General features: G+C 40.9%; 1 protein-coding gene across 1 annotated transcript in view; it reads right to left on the bottom strand.

The window, feature by feature from the left end:
- Positions 1 to 27,888, bottom strand: part of LOC145530192 (ATP-binding cassette sub-family C member 4-like) — a 165,098-nt gene that overhangs the window by 57,582 nt on the left and 79,628 nt on the right. The window contains exons 20-21 of the mRNA XM_081551115.1: positions 19,794 to 19,873; positions 11,877 to 12,027 (exon numbers count right to left, since the gene is read on the bottom strand). Of these exons, the coding sequence (XP_081407241.1) occupies positions 11,877 to 12,027; positions 19,794 to 19,873 (231 nt within the window). The remainder of the gene's footprint in view (positions 1 to 11,876; positions 12,028 to 19,793; positions 19,874 to 27,888) is intronic.

Raw genomic sequence — 27,888 nt, forward strand, 5'->3', positions numbered from 1 at the left:
TACCTCAAGAAACAAGAGAAAATTCAAATAAATAACGTAACTCTACACCTAAAGCAACTAGAAAAGGAAGAAATGAAGAACCCCAGGGTTAGTAAAAGGAAAGAAATCTTACAAATTAGGGCAGAAATAAATGCAAAAGAAACAAATGAGAACATAGAAAAAATCAACAAAAAAGATGGTTCTTTGAGAAGATAAATAAAATAGACAAACCATTAAGCCAGACTCAACAAGAAAAAAAGAGAGAAGAATCAAATCAACAAAACTAGAAATGAAAATGGAGAAATCACAACAGACAACACAGAAATACAAAGGACCATAACATATTGCCATCAGCAACTATATGCCAATAAAATGGACAACTTGGAAAAAATGGACAAATTCTTAGAAAACTACAACTTTCCAAAACTGAACCAGGAAGAAATAGAAAATCTTAACAGACCCATCACAAGCATGGGAATGGAAACTGTAATCAGAAATTTTCCAACAAACAAAAGCCCAGGACCAGACAGCTTCACAGCTGAATTCTACCAAAAATTTAGAGAAGAACTAACACCTATCCTACTCAAACTCTTCCAGAAAATTGCAGAGGAAGGTAAACTTCCAAACTCATTCTATGAGGCCACCGTCACCAAAACTAGACAAAGATACCATGAAAAAAGAAAACTACAGGCCAATATCACTGGTGAACATAGATGCAAAAATCTTTAATAAAATTCTAGCAAACAGAATTCAACAACATATTAAAAAGATCATACATCATGACCAAGTGGGCTTTATCCCAGGAATGCAAGGTTTCTTCAACATCTGCAAATCAATCAATGTAATACACCACATTAACAAATTGAAAGATAAAAACCATATGATTATCTCAATAGATGCAGAAAAAGCGTTTGACAAAATTCAATATTCATTTATGATAAAAACCCTCCAGAAAGCAGGAATAGAAGGAACATACCTCAACATAATAAAAGCTATGTATGACAAACCCACAGCAAACGTTATCCTCAATGGTGAAAAATTGAAACCATTTCCCCTAAAGTCAGGAACAAGACAAGGATGTCCACTGTCACCACTACTATTCAACATAGTTTTGGAAGTTCTGGCCACAGCAATCAGAGAAGAAAAGAAATAAAAGAAATCCAGTTTGGTAAAGAAGAAGTAAAACTCTCACTGTTTGCAGATGACATGATCCTCTACATAGAAAACCCTAAAGACTCCACCAGAAAATTACTAGAGCTAATCAATGAATATAGTAAAGTTGCAGGATGTAAAATTAACACACAGAAATCCCTTGCATTCCTATACACTAACAATGAGAAAACAGAAAGAGAAATCAAGGAAATGATTCCATTCCCCATTGCAACAAAAAGAATGAAATACTTAGGAATAAATCTACCTAAATAAACAAAAGACCTATATATAGAAAACTATAAAACACTGATGAAAGAAATCAAAGAGGACACAAATAGATGGAGAAATATACCATGTTCATGGATTGGAAGAATCAATATAGTGAAAATGAGTATACTACCCAAAGCAATCTATAGATTCAATGCAATTCCTATCAAGGTACCAATGATATTTTTCACAGAACTAGAACAATTAATTTCACAATTTGTATGGAAATACAAAAAACCTCGATTAGCCAAAGCAATCTTGAGAAAGAAGAATGGAACTGGAAGAATCAACCTGCCTGACTTCAGACTATACTACAAAGCTGCAGTCATCAAGACAGTATGGTACTGGCCCAAAGACAGAAATATAGATCAATGGAACAAAATAGAAAGCCCAGAGATAAATCCATGCACCTATGGACACCTTATCTTTGACAAAGGAGGCAAGAATATACAATAGAGAAAAGACAATCTCTTTAACAAGTGGTGCTGGGAAAACTGGTCAACCACTTGTTATAGAATCTAACTAGAACACTTTCTAACACCATACACAAAAGTAAACTCAAAATGGATGAAAGATCTAAATGTAAGGCCAGAAACTAAAACTCCTAGAGAAAAACATAGGCAAAATACTCTCTGACATAAACCACAGCAGGATCCTCTATGACCCACCTCCCAGGATATTGGAAATAAAAGCAAAAATAAACAAATGGGACCTAATTAAACTTAAAAGCTTTTGCACAACAAAGCAAACTATAAGCAAGGTGAAAAGACAGCCTTCAGAATGGGAGAAAATAATAACAAACGAAGCAACTGACAAAGAATTAATATCAAAAATATACAAGCAACTCTTGCAGCTCAATTCCAGAAAAATAAACGACCCAATCAAAAAATGGGCCAAAGAACTAAACAGACATTTCTCCAAAGAAGACATATAGATGGCTAACAAACACATGAAAAGATGCTCAACATCACTCATTATGAGAAAAATTAAAATCAAAACCACAATGAGGTACCATTTCTTGCCAGTCAGAATGGCTGCTCTCCAAAAGTCTACAAACAATAAATGCTGGAGAGGGTGCGGAGAAAAGGGAACCCTCTTACACTGTTGGTGGGAGTGCAAACTAGTACAGCCACTATGGAGAATAGTGTGGAGATTCCTTAAAAAACTTCAAATAGAAGTGCCATACGACTCAGCAATCCCACTACTGGGCATATATACCAAGGAAACCAGAATTGAAAGAGACACATGTACCCCAGTATTCATCGCAGCAATGTTTATAATAGCTAGCACATGGAAGCAACCTATATGTCCATGGGCGGATGAATGGATAAGAAAGCTGTGGTACATATACATAATGGAATATTACTCAGCTATTAAAAAGAATGCATTTGAATCAGTTCTAATGAGGTCCATGAAACTGGAGCCTGTTATACAGAGTAGAGTAAGTCAGAAAGAAAAACATCAATACAGTATATTAACGCATATATATGGAATTTAGAAAAATAGTAACGATTACCCTGTATGTGAGACAGCAAAAGAGACACAGATGTAAAGAACAGACTTTTGGACTCTTTGGGAAAAGACGAGGGTGGGTTGATTTGAGAGAGTAGCATTGAAACATATATATTACCATATGTGAAATAGATTGCTGGTCCAGGTTCAATGCATGAGACAGGGTGCTCAGGTCCAGTGTACTGGGGTGATGGGGTGTTTGTGTTCCCTGGTGTTCAAGGCTGAGATGATACCTGGTTTCTAAAGTTGACCCCACCCTCCATCCCTGCTGGAGAGAATCAGCTGCAATTTGAAGCAGGTGAGGGAGGCCAAGCTGAAGAGTTCATTCTCTGGGATGACCCTGAGGGATGGGATGGGGAGGGAGGTGGGAGGTGGGTTCAGCATTGGGAGCACATGTACACCTTTGGCTAATTCATGTCAATGTATGGCAAAAAAAAAACACTACAATATTGTAAAGTAATTAGCCTCCAACTAAAATAAATAAATAAATTTTTTTTTTTTAAAGGAGGAAGGAACAGGCTTCCTCTTGTAAGTCACTGGGGCTCAGAGAGGGTGGAAAGCCCTGGGATAGGGGAGGACAGCCTGGGCTAGGGGCCAGGTGACCATCCACTCAACCCTGAGTGGGACTCTTTTCTGCCTGGAACATCTGACGAGGAACCTTAACTGTTAGGGACCCTCAGCTGTAATATTGCTTTAAGGAAAAACTCTTCTCTGAACAGTGACATGTTCTAACCTTTCCCCTTTTTACTTCATTTAGGCACAGAGTTGAAAGTGATTCAGTGATGCTTTTGATCATTCAGTTCACAGAGTTGAAAGTGATTCTGTGATGCTTTTGATCATTCAGTTGTGTACCTGTGTTCTCAATCCACACTGCTCTGTCTCTTCACTCTACTGAGTAACTTTTTAGCTGCCTATAACTTTGTGTTGTAAGAGCAACATAAACTCAGATTGAGCTCAAGCTCCAAATAAGAAATGCTGGGAGCTCTGTTCAGGTCTTTTCTGCATCCCTACCAGATGTCCCAGCCACCCTCAGAACTCAGCCAGTCTGGACACCGGGTGCTCACGGGATGATACAGGTGAATTCTGGGGCCCATCACCCTGCCAGGAGGATCTGAAAACCCAGCTCCAGAGAGCAGAGAAAACTCACTAGAACCAGGCTCTCATTTCCACTCCACAGAGAGTGACATCAACACTGTTCATCACAGACAAGGCTTTTGAGCAGGAAGTAGATGTGGCTGTTCCTCCAGGGAGATCCTGGAATGAACTCTTCAGCTTGGCCTCCCTCACCTGCTTCAAAGTGCAGCTGATTCTCTCCAGCAGGGATGGAGGGTGGGGTCAACTTTAGAAACCAGGTATCATCTCAGCCTTGAACACCAGGGAACACAAACACCCCATCACCTACCTCACCTCATGCCCAAGAATTATATGCTAGGGGAATCTGGACCCATGAAAATCTATCCTGTTTCTTTCAAACCCCACTTAGGGCTGAGCAGAATGCCAGGATGAGTGAACTGGAAGGTCTGCCTAAAAGTTAATTAGTACAGGGGGAGAGGGGATGTCAAGGCTTTGTTGCTATGTTGCCCAAAGTAGCATCTTTTTGCCACAAGCACTGAGCTTGCTGTCCTGAAGCAGACTATGTCACAGCGATGGTGTCAGTCCACAGTCACAGACATGTAAACCTACAGTTCACAGGACTGACAGCTGTGTTTCCCATAACCCTGAGGACACTTGGGGATACACGCCACAAGTGTGGGGTGCAGATCTTCCTTGGCAAGGGGACCCTCCTGGGCTGATAGCCATGCTGCAGGTTATTATTCAAGCTATGTGAGACCTGCTAGTTGTGAGTAAGTTCTTAATTGCCTCTTGTTCAAGGTTCTAATGCTTTTGGTAATGGCCAGCAGGCACTTTACAAGAATCAACTCAAGAAATCCTCATGAGATCCCCAGAGACTAAGGGATTAAGAGCACTGACTGCCCAGTATTAACTATACTAACCCACCTAAGTGATAGACCTGGGCATGAGACCCACACTATCTTATTCCCAAGGTTGTGCTTTTAAACACAGCTGCAGTGTCTCAGAGGGAGAATAATCAGAGTTAAGGATGCCTGTGTGTGATGATGTGCATTTTTCTCCAGACTTTTTCATTTGTGTTCAGAAAACCACCAAATCCTACTCAGCTAACATCCAACAGCCTTAGCCATTATTGCATATCTTATTAATCACCTTGCGCTCAGTTGCTTCTGTCATGTCCAACTCTTTGCAATTCCATGGACTGTAGCCCACCAGGCTCCTCTGTCCATGGAATTCTCCAGGGAAGAATACCTAGATCTTTCCAACCCAGGGATCAAACCTGCATCTCTGACATCTCCTGCATTTACCGCTAGCACCACCTGGGAAGCCTCATTAATTACCTTATGTTGAACAAAGTCCCTGGGAATCTGGCATAAGAACCCCTTAAAACAGCAGACTTGATGATCCATGGTATTACGATCCATGTATTAGGATCCATGGTCCTAATACACCTGACACATGTGCTAACTCTCCCCTAACAATGGCCATGGCAGACACTGCTAGTTGATCCCAGCACCTTTCAGATAGAATTTGGATATGGCTTCATCATTGAGGCATTGCCAAATGCAAAAAGTTGATTAGAGAAAGACAAGCAAATGCCATCCTGGTTTTATGTACTTGTCCATGGTTGACCATCGCTATGCTCACTTTTCCAAAACTGTGCCCTCAAAGTTCCATAATAATCAGATGCCAATATGTCATCAGATAAAAATGTCAGCATAAGCTTCCAGGGGCAGTTAGGACATACGACATGAAGATAAATGTCAGGACATCAGTAGTCCTTGGAGCACATCTGAAGCCTGCTTCAGATGAAGCAGGCTTATGCTTTCTGGGCACAGCAGTCAGGTGTCCTTCCTTTTGTTGGTGGCTACAACAGTGACCTTTAAGATACACTCTCGCTTTCTCAGTTGCTCAATCATGTCTGACTCTTTGAGACCCCATGGACTGTAGTCTGCCACACTCCTCTGTCCCTCGGATTACCCAAGCAAGAATACTGGAGTGGATTGCCATGTCCTCCTCCAGGGGATCTTCCCAACCCAGGGATTGAACCTGTGTCTCCTGTGTCTCCTACATTGGCAGGTGGATTCTTTATCAATGAGACACCTGGGAAGCCCTAAGATACACTATCAGTTGCTATTTAGAGGAAGCAGCAGTGTTATTATTTACAGCACAGACCTACCTCCCCAGGTCAGTAGGTGACCAATATGCTATTGGAGAAGAGCAGAGAAATATCTACAGAAGGAATGAAGAGGCTGAGCAAAAGGAGACAATGCCTAGTTGTAGATGTGTCTGCTGGTGAAAAAAAGTCCAATGATGTAAAGAACAATACTGCATAGGAACCTGGAATGTTGGGTCAATTAATCAAGGTAAATTGGAAGGGGTCAAACAGGTGATGGCAAGAGTGAATATTAGCATTTTAGGAATCAATGAACTAAAATGGATGGGAATGGGAGAATTTAATTCAGATCATCATTATATCTACTACTGTGGGAAAGAATCTGTTAGAAGAAATGGAGCAGCACTCATAGTCAACAAAAGTCCAAAATGCAGTACTTGGATGCAATCTCAAAAATGAAAGAATGATCTACGTTCATTTCCAAAGCAAAGCATTCAATATCACGATAATTCAAACCTAGGCCCCAACCACTAATGCCAAAAAAGCTGAAGTTGAATGGCTCTATGAAAACCTACAAGACATTCTAGAATTAACACACACACACACACAAAACGTCATTTACATCGTAGGGGACTGGAATGCAAAAGGAGGAAGTCAAGAGATACCTGGAGTAACAGGTAAGTTTGACCTTGGAGTACAAAATAAAGCAGGGCAAAGGCTAACAGAGTTTTGCCAAGAGAATGCACTGGTCATAGCAAACATCCTCTTCCAACAACACGAGAGAAGACTACACATGGACATCACCAGATGGTCAATACCAAAATAAGATTGATTATATTCTTGGCAGCCAAAGAGGCAGAAGCTCTATACAGTGAGCAAAAACAAGAGTGGGAGCTGACTGTGGCTCAGATCAAGAACTCCTTATTACAAAAGTGAAAGAAAGTCTAAGTGAAGTTGCTCAGTTGTGTCTGACTCTTTGCAACCCCATGGACTGTAGCCTACTAGGCTCCTCCGTCCATGGGATTTTCCAGGCAAGAGTACTGGAGTGGGTTGCCACTTCCTTATCCAGAGTATCTTCCTGACCCAGAGATTGAACCCAGGTCTCCCGCATTGTAAGCAAGACGCTTTACCGTCTGAGCCACCAGGGAAGTCCCCTTATTGCAAAAATCACACTTAAATTGAAGAAAGTAGGGAAAACCACTAGACTATTCAGGTATAACCTAAATCAAATCCCTTACGATTATACAGTGGAAGTGAGAAATAGATTCAAGGGATTAGGTCAGATAGACAGAGTGCATGAAGAACTATGGACAGAGGTTCATGACATTGTACATGAGACAGGGATCAAGACCATCCCCAAGAAAAAGAAGCGCAAAAAAGCAAAATGGTTGTCTGAGGAGGTCTTTCAAACAGCTATGAAAGGAACAGAAACAAAAGGTAAAGGAGAAAAGGAAACATATATCCATTTGAATGCAGAGTACCAAAGAATAGCAAGGAGAGATAAGAGGGCCTTCCTAAGGGATCAGTGCAAAGAAATAGAGGAAAACAATAGACTGGAAAAGACTAGAGATCTCTTCAAGAAAATTAGAGATACCATGGGAATATTTCATGCAAAGATGGGCATAATAAAGGACAGAAATGGTATGGACCTAACAGAAGCAGAAGATACCAAGAAGAAGTGGCAAGAAAACACAGAAGAACTATACAAAAAGGATCTTCATGACCCAGATAACCAAGATGGTGTGATCACTCATCTAGAGCCAGACACCCTGGAATGTGAAGTCAAGTGTGCCTTAGGAAGCATCATGACCAATAAAGCTAGTGGAGGTGATGGAATTCCAGCTGACCTATTTCAAATCCTAAAAGATGATGCTGTGTAAGTACTGCACTCAATATTCCAGCAAATTTGGAAAACTCAGCAGTGGCCACAGGACTGCAAAATGTCACTTTTTATTCCAGTCCCAAAGAAAGGCAATGCCCAAGAATGCTACCAGAAAATTGCACTCATCTCACACGCTAGTAAAGTAATGCTCAAAATTCTCCAAGCCAGGCTTCAACAGGACATGAACCATAAAATTCCAGATGCTCAAGCTGGATTTAGAAAAGGAAGAGGAACCAGAGATCAAATTGCCAACATCTGTTGGATCATCGAAACAGCAAGAGAGTTCCAGAAAAACATCTACTTCTGCTTTATTGACTATGCCAAAGCCTTTGACTGTGTGGATCACAACAAACTGTGGAAAATTCTGAAAGTGATGAGAATACCAGACCATCTGACCTGCCTCCTGAGAAACCTGTATGCAGGTCAGGAAGCAACAGTTAGGACTGGACATGGAACAACAGACTGGTTCCAAATAGGAAAAGAAGTACGTCAAGGCTGTATATTGTCACCTTGCTTATTTAACTTATATGCAGAGTACATCATGTGAAACACTGGTCTGGATGAAGCACAAGCTGGAATCAAGGTTGCCGGGAGAGATATCAATAACCTCAGATATGCAGATGACACCACCCTTATGGCAGAAAGCGAAGAACTAAAGAGCTTCTTGATGAAAGTGAAAGGGGAGAGTGAAAAAGTTGGCTTAAAACTAACATCCAGAAAACAAGATCATGGCATCCAGTCCCATCACTTCATGGAAAATAGATAGGGAAACAATGGAAACAGTGGCAGACTTTATTTTCTTGGGCTCCAAAATCACTGCAGATGGTGACTGCAGCCATGAAATTAAGACACTTACTCTTTGGAAGAAAAGCTATAACCAAACTAGACAGCATATTTAAAAGCAGAGACATCACTTTGCCAACAAAAGTCCATCTAGTCAAAGCTATGGTTTTCCCAGTAGTCATGTATGGATGTGAGTGTTGGACCATAAATGCCAAAGAATTAATGCTTTTGAATTGTAGTGTTGGAGGAGACTCTTGAGAGTCCCTCGGACTGCAAGGAGATCCAACCAGTCCATCCTAAAGGAAATCAGCCCTGAATATTCATTGGAAGGACTGATGCTGAAGGTGAAACTCCAGTTATCTGGCCATCTGATGCAAAGAACTGACTCATTGGAAACAACCCTAATGCTGGGAAAGATTGAAGGTGGGAGGAGAAGAGGACAACAGAGGATGAGATGGTTGGATGGCATCACCAACTCAGTGGACATGAGTTTGAGTAAACTCCGGGAATTGGTGATAGACAGGGAGGCCTGGCATGCGCAGTCCATGGAGTCACAAAGAGTCAAACGGGACTGAGTGACTGAACTGAATTGATGGTTTTTCTAGTAGTCATGTATGGATGTGGGAGTTGGACCATAAAGAAGGCTTAACACGAGAGAACTGATACTTTTGAACTGTGGTGTTGGACAATACTCTTGAGAGTCCCTTGGACTGCAAGGAGATCAATCCAGTCTATCCTAAAGGAAATCAACACTAAATAGTCATTGGAAGAACTGATACTCAAGCTTAAGCTCCAGTACTTTGACTACCTGATGTGAAGAGCCGACTCATTGGAAAAGATCCTGATGACGGGAAAGGTTGAAGGCAGGAGGAGAAGTGGATGACAGAGGATGAGATAGTTGTATGGCATCATCGACTCAGCAGACATGGGTTTGAGCAAACTCTGGGAGGTAGTGAAGGACAGAGAAGCCTGGTGTGCTGCAGTTCATGAGGTCTCAAAGAGTTGGACTTGACTGAGGGACTGAACACCACCACCACTAGCTAGAGAGAGAACATTAACAGTTCTAGTCAACTGGCCGCCACACATGGTTATCTGGGGTGTGCAGGAGGAGTACCTGGATTAAATTCCTTGTCTAACTTACTGCAGCCTACTAGGTGCAAAAAGTCCAAATATTCCACAGTGATGGTTCCAAAGTCCTCAGACTCTTCAGGTCAAATATTGAGAAAATCCTGTACTGCTTCTTGACAAAAGGCTCAGCAGAAACCCTTCTCTCCACTTTCATATGAATGGGAAATGGCCCTTGCCCCAGGCAAAAATCTCTGTCAAACATTCTTTCTGGAACAAACCCTCTTTGAATGTACCAAAGACCTGCTTTGCAACAAAACTGTTGAATGACTCCCTTTCATGGGTGGCCTCAAACTATAAAACATCTGAAACCTTGACTACACAGAAGATTGGATGGAGCTCATCACTTCATCTTCTGCCTCCCCCAGATCCTACCATCCTACCAAGTCATCAGCTGAATGTCACACACACCTGGACTCTACCGCTCCCCATCCATCCAAACACCTCACAAGACCAGACCTCATGGGAGGTCACCTGCTTCTCTTGATGAATGCAAATTTCTTTTACAGATTTTATGAAACTGATGATCACTATCCTTTTCACAAATAAAGATAAGTACCTGAAGTGTTTACTATTAAAAACAAAACACACAAATGCAACCAAAAAAAAAAAAAAACCTCCTTTGACTGGATGAACTGAGACTTTTTTCCATTTAGTAGGTACAGAAAACCATGGGATTCAATATGCTTCTGTTCTTGGCTTGGTTTCTAGAAAGTAAAGTTGGTATTAATTTGCAATAATTATTCATGTTTGAGGTCTCTGCTACAAACATATTCCCTTACTTTTTGGTTATTGTTTTTATAACTTAAAAAACATGTAACAATCTATTTTCCTTATTATTTTTTAATATTGATGAAATGTATGCATTAAGAATGACATAAATTTGATTCTTTCATAATCTGTGATTACCTGTAGAATAGAATAATCAATCATAAAATGTGTTTCCGATTAGTTTTTTGGCTGCACCTTGCAGGATCTAGTTCTGCAACCAGGGACTGAAGTGGTGGCCCCCACAGTGGAAGCACAGAGTCTTAACCACAGGACCTCCAGAGAAGTCCCTGTTCCCCATTATTCTAAAACTAGGAAGGTGTATGGAGTAATAGACTAAATGCATACTAAACATATCCCCATCCTGTGTCCTCATAGGGGATTATTTTCAGCATCATTTATACAAATAGTTTTGAGAAAGGGGTACACAAACAGTGTGGCATCACCCCAAATACTGACAATGATAAAGAACAAACCTGAAAATAACAGGGCTTATCTTTTCAACAGGGCTTCCCTGGTGGCTCAGATATTAAAGAATCCACCAGCAATGCAGAAGACATGGGTTCAACACCTGGGTCAGGAAGATCCTCTGGAGAAGGGAATGGCTACCCACTCCAGTATTCTTGCCTGGGAAATCCATGGACAGAGGAGCCTGGTGGGCTACCGTCCATGGGGTTGCAAAGAGTCGACATGACTGACGACTAAAACACATATTTTCAATACATTTGACAATTACAACTTACTTGAATGTGTTAAACAATGTATTTTTCAAATATATCACTTCTGACATGTATTTCCTGAGGTCTCCTTTCCATTACCTAATCTTTTCCTTTCCTTGTCATGTCTGGTAACTTCAAGAGAAGAAAAATTTTCTATTTTCCTTCTATATTAGTTCCAAGATGATGAAATACTTTTAAGAAAAGTATTAATAGAATGGACACTCTGTGTTAGGAAGTATGTCATGAACAAGACAGAAATGGTCTGTGTCCTTGTGGTGCTCACATCCATCCTCTTTGTGCTAAAATGCAAACTGCAGCTGACCCACCAACACCTCCATTTGCTCTAAGGACCACACTGATTCAAAGGGGCCATAACATTCAATCACCTAATGTTAGCACAGGGAGAAATTTCACAAGACAGAGTCTGGAGAATTTCAGGGGTCTGGTTAATTGTGGAAGCCAGCATGCACTGTCACCCCAAACTGAGAGCCCAGGTACTCACTTGTACATTCCAGGCGTTTCATATCTCGTGACGTCTCTAAGAAATATCGCCGAAGAACAAAGAAAAGGATGCCAAGGGGAATCACAGGAATAGCAGTCCAAGGAATTGCAGCCACCATCACGCCCACCACACCAATCACAAGTAGAAATGTCTGAAATAGCAAAAATACAGAGGCCTTCATGTCAAGTATACTCTTCAAAGATACACTTTAATGATTTGCTCTGTTAGGATTAAACTCCTTTCCTTGAAAAACTTGTTGGAACAGCAGGGAATGCTCTCCCTTCCAAAGAAATAAAATTATAGGTGGCCCTCATGATATTTGTTGCATGCACCAACACTTTGATAAGAACTTTCTAGGTATCAGCTCTTGTGATGCACTCAGTAGCCCTTTGATGCAGGCATGACTAGTTTTAACAGATGAGAATATTTCAGGTTCAGAGGTTAGGAGTTGAATCCCAAATTATCAGGAGTCAGCAGGTGTTACTAGAGAGATGAGTGAGCAGGTATCACAGATGAGGAATCCAGACGCCTTAGCTATGCATGCAGGGATAAAGAAGTGGTTAATTACAAATTCAGTATAAAATATCTAGGAACAGTATTATCTAATTTTTTTTTATAAATTTATTTTATTTTATTTTTTTTAATAAATTTATTTATTTTAGTTGGGGGCTAATTACTTTACAATATTGTAATAGTTTTTGCCATACATTGACATGAATCAGCCATGGGTTTACATGTGTTCCCCTTCCTGGACCCCCCACCCACCTCCCTCCCCATCCCATCCTAAAAAATTATCTAATTTTTTAGAAATGGAGGAGTGAGGCACAGGGTGAGGAGAAGCAACTTGATGGAGACTAAGTCACGGAGCTGGGAAGCCCATGTCATGAGCCATTAGGACACATTTAAACCCCCAACATACAGCCATCTTTCTATCATTTGACTAAGTATTCAATTCAGTTCAGTTCAGTCGCTCAGTCATGTCTGCCTCTTTGTGACCCCATGGACTACAGCATGCCAGGTGTCCCTGTGCATCACCACCGCTTGGAGCTTGGTCAAACTCATGTTCATTGAGTCGGTGAAGCCATCCAACTATCTCATCCCCTATCATCCCCTTCTCCTCCTGCCTTCAATCTTTCCCAGCATCAGGGTCTTTTCCAATGAATCAGTTCTTTGTATCAGGTGGCCAAAGTATTGGAGCTTTAGCATCAGTTCTTTCAATGCATATTCAGGACTGATTTCCTTTAGGATTGACTGGTTTGGTCTCCTTGCAGTCCAAAGGACCCTCAAGAGTATTCTCCAAGCTCAGCTTTCTTTAGAGTCCAACTCTCACACCCATACATGACTACTGGAAAAACAATAGCATTGACTAGATGGACCTTGGTCAGCAAAGTAATGTCTCTGCTTTTTAATATGCTGTCTAGGTTGGTCATAACTTTTCTTCCAAGGAGCAAGCATCTTTTAATTTCATGGTTGCAGTCACCATCTGCAGTGATTTTGGAGCCCCAAAAAATAAAGTCTGTCACTGTTTTCATTGTTTCCCCATCCACCTACCATGAAGTGATGGGAATGGATGCCATGATCTTAGTTTTCTGAATGTTGAGTTTTAAGCCAACTTTTTCACTCTTCTTTTTCACTGTCATCAAGAAGCTCTTTAGTTCTTCATCACTTTTTGCCCTAAGGGTGGTGTCATCTGCATATCTGAGGTTATTGATATTTCTCCCGGCAATCTTGATTCCAGCTTGTGCTTCATCCAGACCAGTGTTTCACATGATGTACTCTGCATATAAGTTAAATAAGCAGGGTGACAATATACAGCCTTGACGTACTTCTTTTCCTATTTGGAACCAGTCTGTTGTTCCATGTCCAGTCCTAACTGTTGCTTCCTGACCTGCATACAGGTTTCTCAGGAGGCAGGTCAGGTGGTCTGGTATTCCCATCACTTTCAGAATTTTCCAGTTTGTTGTGATCCACACAGTTAAAGGCTTTGGTGTAATCAATAAAGCAGAAGTAGATGTTTTTCTGGAACTCTCTTGCTTTTTTCAATGATCCAACAGATGTTGGCAATTTGATCTCTGCTTCCTCTGCCTTTTCTAAATCCAGCTTGAACATATGGAAGTTTATGGTTCACATACTGTTGAAACCTGGCGTGGAGAATTTTGAGCATTACTTTGCTAGCATGTGAGATGAGTGCAATTGTGCAGTAGTTTGAACATTCTTTGGCATTGCCTTTCTTTGGGATTGAAATTAAAACTGACCTTGTCCAGTACTGTGGCCACTGCTGAGTGAGGGTGATGGAATTCCAGTTGAGCTATTTCAAATCCTAAAAGATGATGCTGTTAAAGTGCTACACTCAATTTGCCAGTTTTAATTTGGAAAACTCATCAGTGGCCACAGACTGGAAAAGTTCAGACTAAGTATTTAAAATGCCAATTCCAAAGGTTAACAACTATAATGACAACAGATGCCATTTAGGAGGTGTTTGTTGTATGTAAGGCACTGTGCTAAATGTTCCATGAATATTCTGTTAATCATCACATTATCCCATGAGATGATTTTATCTTGGGAAATGATCTTGGTCTAAAAAGATAGCAGGTAGAATAGAAAACGAAATGATTGGTTGATGCTACTTAAGCATCCATCTTAATCAGGAAAAGTATGATACCCTGGTGGGCAGTATCAGGCAATAAGAATGCAATCAACATTTAGCATCTGCCTGCTATGAAAGTGGGGTGGGGTGGTAGGCACATGCAGATTCACCCAGTCTGGGCCAGGGTCTCTGAAGTTTGTCTCAGGTGGATACAAATTCATGATGATCTGCACAAGACACAGAGTGCTGGGGAAACACAGGGGGGAATACCTAAATATTTTTAGACAATTCTAAGCCTCATGACTGATCTCATAGGCTGGTTTAACAAATAGAAAGAGTGGCATGAATGATTTGCAGGCAGTAATCACAGTTGATGGAAATTTTGACCAAAAAGAAGCTGGGATAAGAAGGTTGAGATGCTTGTCTGAGTTAACACTGGTTGTTCTGGGTCCTCTCAGCAGCAGCACCTGAATCCCATGCTCACCAGCCCAGGGCCTCCCCACCTTGTCACCCAGGGTCGCTGGCCCTGGTGCATCTCTAAGGGATGGGTTGGGGGGTAACGCCTGTATCACAGAGATTTGGGTTATCATTTCACAGGTCTTCCTGATCAGCTTTCTCAGGGGATCCTCACAACTACCTTGTGAATGAGAAAAGTAAGTACTATCATTTCTATTTACAGATAGGACATGAAATTGGAAGGGTAAGTGGTGTCCTAAGTTTTCCCAAGGTATTGCACATCATGGAGAAAGCCAGGAACGGTTTGTACTCGTGGAATTCCAGAGCCACCGCTGCAGGAAGAGGAGCCTGGAAGGAGGAGGAAATGTCCAGAATTGTGACTCTGTGGCCAAGAACCCTTGTAACCCAACTGCATTATCTGGAGGGAGACCCATGTGTTTTTCCTGTTTCTCTCATCTGTGTCATGGTATCAATATAAAAAAAGTGAAGAGGATGGAATTTTGAAAGAATAAATTTTAATCATAAACGGGGAAAAACAGGGCTGTCTGTTCTCTCTTCTATTAGACCTACGGATGAACAATTTCTTAACAACCACTGGTTTAACTGTGCATCCCACCCTACTACAACCATCATATTCATGGGGAGGGGTCCTTCCAGCTCCTTCCACATCTGATCTTAAATAAAGTCACTAGGGGTGTTATCAGTGGTTGTCAGGGAAAAAAATCTGCTGAAATGTCAATTAGGAAAAAAACCAAATTACAGTTTTTTAGCAGATTCACATTATTTGATTGGACAATATTCACCAGTTTCAGTAATCTGTTTCCATATAATTTAAAGCCTTTAATGACTAACCCAGCCTGGCAGATAACCTGGGAAGCAGAGGTAAGATCAAAAATGAAGGGAGCTGTGCCAATGCTCTCTCCTTGGATACCCATCATAGACCAGTAACTTGTTCTCAAAAGTTCCCTAGGTTAGGTTAGGTCCTTCAGATTTCATGCCCCTAAATTCTCAAGCAATTCAAATAGATTTTCTCTAAGAATTTTTTTTTCTACTTGCAGATCATACTATATCCAGTCTCACAGAGGAATAAATATTATATTATTCAAACATATGTATACAATATATGGGTTTACATCTATATGTGTGTGTGTGTGTGTATATATATATACACACACACATATGTACACACATACACATTTGTGAATCTTTTATTTATTGCCAGGTCTCTCAAAATCTTTACAGAAGTTGGTAGAAGGCAACAATAGTATCTAAGCAAAAAGTCAACACTCTTGAAGAAGGAAACAGAAGATTTCTTGTGTACAGTAAACATCCCTTCCTTGAAGCCCATTTCATTTCTTCCTTCCACATTCCTAGGAATTCCAAGGAACCTAATCTAAACTACACACACAATTCCCCCCATCTGATTGTATGTCAAGCCCATCTGATGGCCCACCTCACCATGGCAATGCTTCTGTACCTCTGTCTCACTATGGCACAGAGACAATGATGTGTACACAAGAAACATGTTGACCCAGAAGCAAGTGACCCTAGTCCTGATGCCCCAAGAAATAAGGGGAATCATTATTTAATATGCTTATAACCTATTTGGAGCATACCATTTGAGAATTCTAGCCAGTCCATGATTCCATATGAATAAGTGCAAAAATTCTAAGATAAAGTCACTGAGAGTACATGGTGATTTTCATAACTCAGAATAATTCTTTAATTTGCAGAGAATGACAACCTACACCTAGATCAGAAATCCCCATTAGCCAAATACTGGGGTGTCTGAGACAGGGTTTAGGGCTCACTCTCTCAAAAACTGACAGGGATAGTAAGACCCTACACCCACTCTTAATCTTAAGAAAAACTGGGCTATGTCAACACTTTAAAAGGATGGTGGTGAGAATTAAATGAGATTATGTATATAGAGTGCTTACCAGTCTGTGTGTGACAAATAGAATAGAAACTCTAAGCCCATTGTTACCACCCTTCAGTGTAATCTGGGTGCCAGCAATCGGGAGAGGAAAGGTGGTGTATTAATAGATTTAAGGCCCAAAGAACTTAAGAATCCCATGAAGTTGGACCCTTAGAGGCCATTCATGCTCACCACTGGAACAGCCTAGTATATCCAAGGATGTATCAGAGTGGTGCTATTTTTTTCTAGATGTGGTGATGATGTCACGTGTACTAAAGTGACTGTTGCTTTTCTCTGGCCACAAAGAGAATTGAATCTGAGGTCTATTTTGTTTGAAGATGTACTTTTAAAAATACTTAAGGGTAAACCACATGCCTACTACAGTTTTTGTCTTCTCTGTATTTTCTTCTCAGCTCTGGGCCTTCCAAAGATTGATAACCTTAGGAATATGACAGCAAGTCAACATTCTTTGAGATGTTTATTTTCTTATTTCATCTTCTCTGTTTCAAGCTCTGCTTCTTCTTACTGTTATGACACCCCAGAAGCAGTCTTTCAATAAAGCAGTGTCACATCTTGACTGCGATTGCTAATTACTTTGAAAATTCTTTGAAGATTCTTAAGTTCTTTGGGCCTTAAATCTGTTAATACACCACCTCTCCTCTCCCGATTGCTGGCACCCAGAGTACACTGAAGGGTGGTAACAATGGGCTTAGAGTTTCTATTCTATTTGTCACACACAGACTGGTAAGCACTCTATATACATAATCTCATTTAATTCTCACCACCGTCCTTTTAAAGTGTTGACATAGCCCAGTTTTTCTCAAGATTAAGAGTGGGTGTAAGTAAAGACTTACTGTTATGACACTCTTGAGCATTTATGGGAGACTAATGAAAAAAGTGGTGGACCTTTGAATTAACTAAACCAAACAAGATTATTCAGTAAGATATTCCAAAGATAAGATCAATTTGACCCTTTCTATTTCATGCACCATGAATTGGTATATTAATATCAATGGAAATACAAAAGAGCTGGGATTCGAAGTCAATGAAACCGAAGTTTTCTCTCCTCATTACTGATCGTGCTTTATCCTGAATTCAGGCAGCATCTATCCCTGTCCCTCTATATGTCATACAAAAACACGCGATTGATTCTGATCATAAGGGCTAATAAACTATGTGCTAAGCACACAGCAGGCCAGCCAGCTTTGGAAAACCAACCTTGGCCTAGCTTGCAGTAGCAAAGGAACAGAACTTTCACAGAATCTTTTCAAAGTAATTAGCAATCACGGTCAAGATGTGACACTGCTTTATTGAAAGACTGCTTCTGGGGATAAGCAACATAGCTAAACCCCACAGGACACCTTTATAAAATAAGTTTGCAGACGAGAAAAAATAAACAGGTGTATCTTTGCAGTAAAAGTACTCTGCCTCTGAGACTCAGCTTACTTCTCACTGGTAACAGTGGAAGCCTTTGCCCATGGGTTGCACTGTGCAGATATTCATTGCTGCATTTCTGTGTGTAGCTTTTGATAATTGCGTTTCCAAAATGAACACATGGAAAGTTGCCACAGTTTGAATCACTAAAAAGCAGTCAGAATTAAACCACAACAAAAAAGCATTCCAAATGAGCATTCTGAATGAGGAGATGAGAACTGAGATGACTCAACACCATTCTTTAGAATCTCAAGTTCACAGACGAAACAAAGGCTGGCTAGAAGGCATGTCTGTGGTATGTCTATCTTTTTGTTTTAAAGACACCTTAAAACAGAGCAATTGCCACTTGAAAAGAAATACTGCCTACAAAAACAAAAAAGACATTTTCTGAGATGACTTTGATCCCTTACTCGAATTACTGGCTTAAAGGCTTTGTATCCTCACTAACTGCTCTTTATTGTCCTTGTTCAGCTATTACTTTTCAACTTATCATTTATTAATCTTTTCTTTGTAAGTAACCACACCTGGCCTTATCAAAAAAAAAAAATGGTGCAACAAATACTTGTCTTCTGTGGTAATGGGTTTCCCTGGGGGCTCACAAGAAGAACTCCTGGCGAAGGGCATGGCTAAAAGAAAGCTGAGCACCGAAGAACTGATGCTTTTGAACTGTGGTGTTGGAGAAGACTCTTGAGAGTCCCTTGGACTGCAAGAAGATCCAACCAGTCCATCCTGAAGGAAAACAGTCCTGAATATTCATTGGAAGGACTGATGGTGAAGCTGAAGCTCCAATACTTTGGCCAACCAATGCAAAGAACTAACTCATTGGAAAAGACCCTGATGATGGGAAAGATTGAAGGCAAGGGGAGAAGGGGATGACAGTGGATGAGATGGTTGGATGGCATCATCGACTCGATAGACATAAGTTTGAGCCAACTCTGGGAGCTGGTGATGGACAGGGAGGCCTGGCGTGCTGCAGTCCATGGGTTTGCAAAGAGTCAGACACAACTGAGTGACTGAACTGAACTGAACTGAACCCACTCTAGTATTCTTGCCTGAAGAATTTCATGGACAGAGGAGCCTAGTGGGCTCCAGTTCATGGGGTCACAAAGAATCAGAAATTACTGAGCAACTAACACTTTTTCTTTTCTGTGGTCATAAGACACATAATTTAGCTCATCTAGGCTATCTTTCCATGAGAGGTGATTCTGTTATGAAATGCCCTCACAGTAAAGGGAATCCATGCCAGACCCCTGGAAGGCAGAGCGAGAACCACTGACCAAGCATGTTGCTGCTTCACACCAGCCTTGACATGACTGTGTGGCCACTCCTGCCCCAGGTGTTCCTCATATTAACTCAGCCTCCCAATCGCAACTGCACCCTTCTCTTACAAACATGACCTTTCACTTAAGATAACAGGACACATTGCCAGGCTGAAAGGATCACCCTCAGCCCCTGTGCAAAGGGCTTGAGAAACAGACCCTGTGCTCTTCCTGTGAGAACTCTGACAGGACTGTTACGTTACCTGGATGAAATCAAGAAATGACAGGGGCAGCAAGTCATCCATATGGCCAATGTCTTTAGAGAAACGATTCAAAATCCTTCCTGCAAAAACAGGACATGAGAAATTACTTCCCCAGATAAGTCCTTTAAGAGAAACAATTCATGAACAAACCAAAACAATGTTTTTAAGCTATATGTATTTATTATAGATTCATATGAAATAAGCTGATGTCAGCGGTAAAGCAAGAGAAAATAGGATGATATCTAAATAGAGATAAAATTCTACCAAATAGCAGTGGGTGGGGTGTGAAATTGAGCCTGATTTTTAAAAGAGTAGGGGGAATCTTGTGGCAGCATCAAGAAGAGTTGGATTTGAGAATGTTCTCTCTTTTTAGATCCATCCTATTATCTAAGACCCATTCCAAGTGCTAAGTCAGTAAATAAACACTTGCAAAATACATAAATTAATCCCAATTGTTATACTAATTTCACTTTCATTATCAAAATTAATTTTGATGTGATAGTTTTTAAATAAACATTATTATAATCTCTCTGTAAATTTTTTCCCACAAAATAGTTCACACAACAACTCACATTTCAGGAAATTGTAGATTCCTGTCATCTTCATGTTGTGAATTTACTATCATGGTAATGTCATTATTTTCACAGGTATAAGAGATGTGACAAGCACAGACAAGCATGGGTGCTTAAGCATCCATGAAGACCAGAGGGATGTAGGCAGGAAAATGGCAATATTATGTAATGACTAAAGATCACTTATCATTATGGATTTCATTTCCCTTCTCAAAATCCACAAAAACAGTATATCCTAAAGGCTGCAAGACTGGAAGACTGGAACTAATTTCTAATGAATATCTAGTCCTTTAATGATCAAATTTAAAGAAATTGAAGCTACACACACACACACACACACACACACACACACACACACACACGACTTTGGTGTAGCAACTCTTGTTACCTAGACCCCTGAATTTCTTTTATAACTGAGACCCAAGGAAGCCAGCCTGCAGGTGAGACATGGGACCCTGACCTGCTCTTCCTGACCTCTGTCAGAGATGACTTCCTCCCAAGGCCTGCACAGCAAGCCACAGCTGGACCGTGAAAGAGCAGCAACTGAAGGCTGAATTTCTGTGGCCTGAAGGCGGCTCTGCTGTCCTCCACAGGGCACCTGGCTGGCAGAAGCACAGGATGTGCCCATGCCAGGAGCTGGAGGTGATGGAATATTTCACCCTTGGTCAGGCCATCACAGCCTGTGTCTCAATTTTCCTGTCTCAGGTTTAGGAAATACAGACTCCAGAAACTCTCAGTGACACCTTTGCAGGCCCAGTGACATCTTTTCTGAGCCTCTAGGAATGCCTGCTTTAGAGGACGAATCTCAGGATTAAACAGGCTCATGCAGGTAAAGGAACCCAGCCATAATGCCACGTAAGTTAACAGGGTGCTCAACCACCAATGTGAGATGATGACTCTGACCCCAGGTTCTGCAGCATCACATTACCTGGGAAAGTCCACCAGGCACTGCAGGAGGTCCACTTGGTAAAATGCAGATTCTGACTCAGGAGTGCTGGGGGAGCCAGAGAGTCTGCATTCCCTCCAAGCTGGCAGGTGACGCCCTTTCTGCTATTGCCCAGGCAGTTTTGAGGGGCAAGAAACTGGGTTATTATTTAATCAATTGTGCTTCAGGAACATTAAAATCACGTGGGCAGTTTTGCAGATATTCTTACAAAAGTTGTGACCCCTCTGGTCATTTTTATACTTCTCAAAGTAGCAATTTTGAAATAAAGAAAATATATGTCAAAAATGTTAAAAATGTGGTTTAAACACTTGTGATTTCTTTGAAAAATGCAACTTTTTAACACTGGCAAGATTCAGAAACACTACAAGTATGATTCAGCTTAGAAAGTGTTGAAGGCAGTATTGAAAATTTTTTAAGATGAAGTGAACAGTATGTAAAAACTACCCTTTTACCTTTCACCAGATATGTGAACCTTAAAGTCTGAGAGACCAAGGGTTGGCAAAAAGTGTAAAATACAAGAAGAACAGAAACAATGAGAAAAAACATCTCCCCACACAGTGACTACACAAACTGAACCTAATACCAAAGATCATCAAAAAACCAAGCACTTATTCACCAGTGAGCTGAGTGTAAAAAAATGTGAGGTCAGAAAGTTCAACAGTTTCTTCCTTGTTCTAAGAAACATTAAGAGAACATACGGTGTTTGCAGAATATTTCCTCTTGCTTTGGGATAAACTGGGCTTCCTAAGTGGCTCAGTAATAAAGAATCTGCCTGCCAGTGGAGGGAGAAGCAGGAGATATGGGTTCAATCCCTGGTTCGGGAAGATCCCCTGGAGGAGTAAATAGCAGCCCACTCCAGTATTCTTGCCTGAAAAATCCCATGGACAGAGGATCTTGGTGGGCTACAGTCCATGGAGTCACAAAAAGGACAGGACTGAGAACATTTTAACTACAGCTGTGATTTCAAGTTCACAGCCTTGTAGTAATAAAGTTTTTTCAGAAGTCTCCAAATGAAATATTAAATCCTTATCATGAATTCCCTTCACACACATGCCATAACTCTTCATCCAAATAACATGAGGCCCCTGATGGAAGATCTCCAGGGATGTAGAGGGAAGAGGGATTCAGATGAACAGGGGGAACCCAACCCACTTTCAGACTCCTCTGTAGACAGGGCTTTCTCACATTAAACTGAATCTTGTCTTCCTGGAACATCCTTACTTATTCTGCCCTTATAACCACATGAGGTGAATCTAATTTCTCTTGATATGACAGCCTTTCAAATACTTGAATGAAATGAATCACATTCTTTCTAGCAGCTATTCCTTGGTGCCTCAATGATCCTTCATAAGGCATGGTCCTATATTGTCTGCAGTCTCTTGACTAGACTCAGACAGCCAGTCTCAGTTAATGCCTTGTGCCCAAGTCTTGATTACTTCAGGGTAAAGTGGTATCACCACCTCCTCTCATCCTGCATAGCCAGTCACAAAGCTATAACCACAGTAAATTCTGGAGGTCAGATCATGTTTTGGACACATCACTTCCATCTGCAAGCACAGGTAGATTTTGGGGAACAATTGAACAATATGTGTAAACCATTCTAAGAGCGCATCCCTTCTGACCCAGAAAATCCATGTCTGGGATTACATCCTCAGGAGTCAGTAAGTGCATCAATCTGTTGAATGTGGCATATTTATAAAGTCATTAATAGAAAACAACCTGAACAAGTGTGAAACAAGTCTGTAATGTATTACGCACAACTTTAATTTTTTTCTGTCCATTCTTATTTCTCTACACTGTGTATTACTTGTGTAAAAATGTAAAGTAGAGAGGGGAGAAGGGGGAGGAGAAAGAAAGGGGTGATAGGGAGGAGCAAGGGAAGGGAAGAGAGAAAGGCAAAGAGAAACAGGGGTAGAGAGATAACCCCCTTGAAGACCATGATATCCAAGAACCAATCAGGGTCCTCCTAACTGCTCTGGTTCACAGTTTTCTATCTTGTCCACAAGACAGAATATCACAAAAGATGCCATTGAACTTGTCAAAATACAAATTCATAATGATTCTATTTTAAGAACTGAGTCTATACTCTAAGCTGGATTCAGTCATCTTTAGAATTCTCACACCTGACCCACAACTAGAATGCCTCAGCTTAGTTATAACCAAACTGTAACTTAAAACTTTGAAGTGCCTATATCTGGTCTTTGCTTTCTTTTTTAAGCAACAAAAATTAAATATTTATGTATCATAAAATATCAAGGTATAATTTTACTGAGGTATATTTTGCATCTCATAAAATTCACCCATTTCAGATGTACAATTCAATGAATTTTAGTAAATTTACTGAGTGATGCAACCACTACCAAAAATCAGTTTTAAGATACTTTTATGCTTCAATTAAGATCTCTCCTGCAATTTACAATGACTCCCTATTCCCCCTTCCACCCTCAGGCAACCACTACTCTACTTTCTTTCTCCATAAATTTGCTTTTTCAGGACATAATATCCAAATGGAATCACATAATATGGGGTCTCTGGGTCTGGCTTCTTTCATTCAGCCTAAGGTGCCTAAAGTTTCTGTGGTTCACCAATGACATGGTATATGTCTTTTTTAGTGCATTTTTTTTTTTTTTTTTTTTTTACCAAAGACCTAGTCTTAGTCATCAGCAAAAAAGACTCCATATCAGGTCATGCCACACCTGACCTTGTGAGTAAAAGCAGATGTGTTCTGTGACTCTTCGATATTGTGAACTTCTTTATATGTGCCCATGGTTAGCTTCATTAATGGTTCCTGAACCTAATTATTTCGAAAAGAATCAGCCATTGGTTTGACAGCCCTGCAGAAATTCAGATGCCAGGAGTGCAGTGCCAAAGCCAGGCTTTGAGTCCAGTGGAATGTAGAGGGGCAGGGTGGGGAGGATAATAAAAGACTCACCGTCCCGCTGAGAAGTTGGATCTACATCCATGCAAAATATTGAAAAAGAAGCTGGGTCTCTCCAAAGAGGCATAGCAAATACGCCATGCAGGGGCATGGAGCAAAACTGGTCCAAAGAAGAGTGGAGCCTGGAAATGATCACCAGGCTGAAAAGGATCCCTGTGTGCATGAGAGCCACTAAGGGAGGTGGCCCAGCATGGACTTCCTGCATCATTCTACATAAACTAATTCAGCTCGGGTGAGCCTGAGAATAAGAGATCAAGCTATAGAAGTCTGGGAGCTTCATATTTTCTTTGTTTTTGTTAAAATTAACAAAACTTTATTGCTGTTAGAATAGGTCATCAATATGGTGGCTGCTCAAAGAAGGTTATGAAACTAAAAGAGTAACAGAATTATTAATAGGAAACCACCAGTGGAAAACCACCAAGTCATGGTTCTCTGCTGGCCTTCAGCAGCAAGAGGCCCATAGGCAACTCATTCAACCTCCACTGAGAGGAAAATCCTTTATCTGTAAAAGGGAGATGATGACAATCACAGGATAAAATATCATGAAGATGACACAGATTATGTGTATGCAGATACCATCTAAATTATGAAGTTCAGTTCAGTCGCTCAGTCATGTCTGACTCTGCAACCCCATGGACTGAAGCATGCCAGGCTTCCTTGTCCATCACCAACTCCTGGAGCTCGCTCAAACACATGTCATGTGATGCCATCCAATCATCCCATCCTCTGTTGTCCACTTCTCCTCCCACCTTCAATGTTTCCCAGCATCAAGGTCTTTTCAAATGAGTCAGGTCTTCTCAACAGGTGGCCAAAGTATTGGAGTTTCACCTTCAGCATCAGTCCTTCCAATGAACACCCAGGACTGATTTCCTTTAGGATGGACTGGTTGGATCTCCTTGCAGTCCAAGGGACTCTCAAAAGTCTTCTCCAACAGCACAGTTCAAAAGCATCAATTTTTCGGTGCTCAGTTTTCTTTATAGTCCAATTCTCACATCCATACATGATTACTGGAAAAACCATAGCTTTGACTAGATGAACATTTGTTGGCAAAGTAATGTCTCTGCTTTTTAATATGCTCTCTAGGTTAGTCATAGCTTTTCTTCCAAAGAGCAAGCGTCTTTTTAATTTCATGGCTGCAGTCACCATCTGCAATGATTTTGGGTCCCAAAAAGATAAAGTCTGTCACTCTTTCCACTGTTTTCCCATCTATTTGCCATGAAGTGATGGGACCAGAGACGATGATCTTAGTTTTCTGAATGTTGAGTTTTAAGCCAACTTTTCCACTCTCCCTTCCACTTTCATCAAGAGGCTCTTTAGTTCTTATTTGCTTTCTGCGATAAGGGTGGTGTCATCTGCATATCTGAGATTATTAATATTTCACCCGGCAATCTTGATTCCAGTCTGTGCTTCATCCAGCCCAGTGTTTCGCATGATGTACTCTGCATATAAGTTAAATAAGAAGGGTGACAATATACAGCCTTGACGTATTCCTTTCCCAATTGGGAACCAATCCGTGTTCCATGTCCAGTTCTAACTATTGCTTCCTGACCTGCACACAGGTTTCTCAAGAGGCAGGTCAGGTGGTCTGGTATTCCCATCTCTTTCAGAATTTTCTACAGTTTATTGTGATCCACACAGTCAAAAGCTTTGGCATAGTCAATAAAGCAGATGTTTTTCTAGAACTCTGTTGTTTTTTTCGATGATCCAATGGATGTTGGCAATTTGATCTCTGGTTCCTCTGCCTTTTCGAAAACCAGCTTGAACATCTGGAGGTTCACAGTTCATGTACTGTTGAAGCCTGGCTTGGAGAATTTTGAGCATTACTTTACTAGCGTGTGAGATGAGTGCAATTGTGTGGTAGTTTGAGCATTCTTTGGCATTGCCTTTCTTTGGGATTGGAATGAAAACTGACCTTTTCCAGTCCTGTGGCCACTGCTGAGTTTTCCAAATTTGCTAGGATATGAGTGCAGCACTTACACAGCATCATCTTTTAGGATTTAAAATAGCTCAACTGGAATTCCATCACCTCCACTAGCTTTGTTCGTAGTGATGCTTCCTAAGGCCCACTTGACTTCGCATTCCAGGATGCCTGTCTCTAAGTGAGTAATCACACCATCATGGTTATCTGGGTCATGAAGATCTTTTTTGTATAGTTCTTCTGTGTTTTCTTGCCACCTCTCATGTGAAAGGTGTTATTCTTATTATCCTTTTGGGATTTTAGAGCTTTGAGGGCATGAAAGATAACCAGGGCTAGTCTTCCCAAAGTTTATCCTGGGAAGCATCTGAGATTTAACAGAGGTGCCTTGGAGAATGAAGGAGAAGAAGTAGAGGAAAAGACACCCCATCTGTCTCCCTTACTGCTCATCCCTTGCAAAGAGAGCCCTTTACATTCATCTGGATGTTCACGTTAGAGATGATATTTCAAGGAGGGGGTTCTACAGCAAATAGAAATATTCAAATCCCTTTGTAGACCAAGCTACTGATGATGGAGGAGACAAGGTCCCACCTTGCTCAGGATGATGCAATAGTATTAAGCATACAATATTTCATTATGGGGTGGGTGCTACTGCCAAGCCATCCTGAGATTTCCATCCAACAGAGAGAGGAGACAAGGAACCTCACTTTTCAGGGAAATTTCCTGCAATATCATTTGGTGCCTCTTATTTTCACTAGGGATAGTGCCTGTCTTACCTCCCATCACTCTTGATTGTGTACCCTTATTCTGATAAAATACTCTTTTCTCTCCTCTGTTCACCCACTAAGGTCCTCAGTCCCCACCCACTCTGTCCAGATCTCAACCTTAGCCCTTTATTCTCCTGAGACTCTTGCTGACAAATATAGCTCCCAGGAATCTGCCACTCACTTGAACTCCTTTAGCTTTATCACATGGGCTTGGAATAAATGCTCCTTTCCCAGGAAACCTCTATAGCCTTGACCACAGCTAATGGACCAAAGTACCAGGGGGTCCTAACCCATGACTAGCCACCAAGTCATTCTGATTTCCCCTCCTAAGAATTATAAGGCCAGGAAAGAAGCAAGAAAGTGGAGCAGAGTCAATACACCCAGCAAAGGTGAGAGACCAGGGAGCTTGGGAACATGCATACATCCTGTGACAATGGCTCCAATATCCATGGGGACCCCAGTTACTAGCTCCAGAAGTCAGCATTGCTCCAGCTCCATGAGATGCCTATTTCCTTTCCATCAAGCCCTCTTCTTTTAACTAACCTGGATAAACTCTGCCACTAGCAACCCAAAAGTCTTGACTAATAGAGCCATCACAGGTACAACAAAAGATTGCATACTAAAATTAGTTGGGGAAATGAGACATTTTTGTAAAGTTAAATTTTCAAATTACTACTTAGGAAGAAGCTATTAATGAGAACCTTTTTTCATGAGAACTGCAAAGTTTTGTCATCTTAAAAGCTAGCAGAAACACATCTTTTACTGAAACTCAGATCTAAAATTTTGAGCATCAATGATCTCATTGGATTTTTCTTTTTTTTTTTCCCTTTGGCCTGATTTAACTGTTTTTAAACATGGCAATGTCCTTTAGGATTACTATTGGTTACCTAAAATGCACTCCAACCCCCACCTATCCACTATTTTCTAAAAATACTTTTATAACACTGTGTTTTCAGC

Source organism: Giraffa tippelskirchi, chromosome 12, assembly GCF_054371585.1.
Source record: "Giraffa tippelskirchi isolate mGirTip1 chromosome 12, T2T-mGirTip1v1.2.pri, whole genome shotgun sequence".
Lineage (NCBI taxonomy): Eukaryota > Metazoa > Chordata > Mammalia > Artiodactyla > Giraffidae > Giraffa > Giraffa tippelskirchi.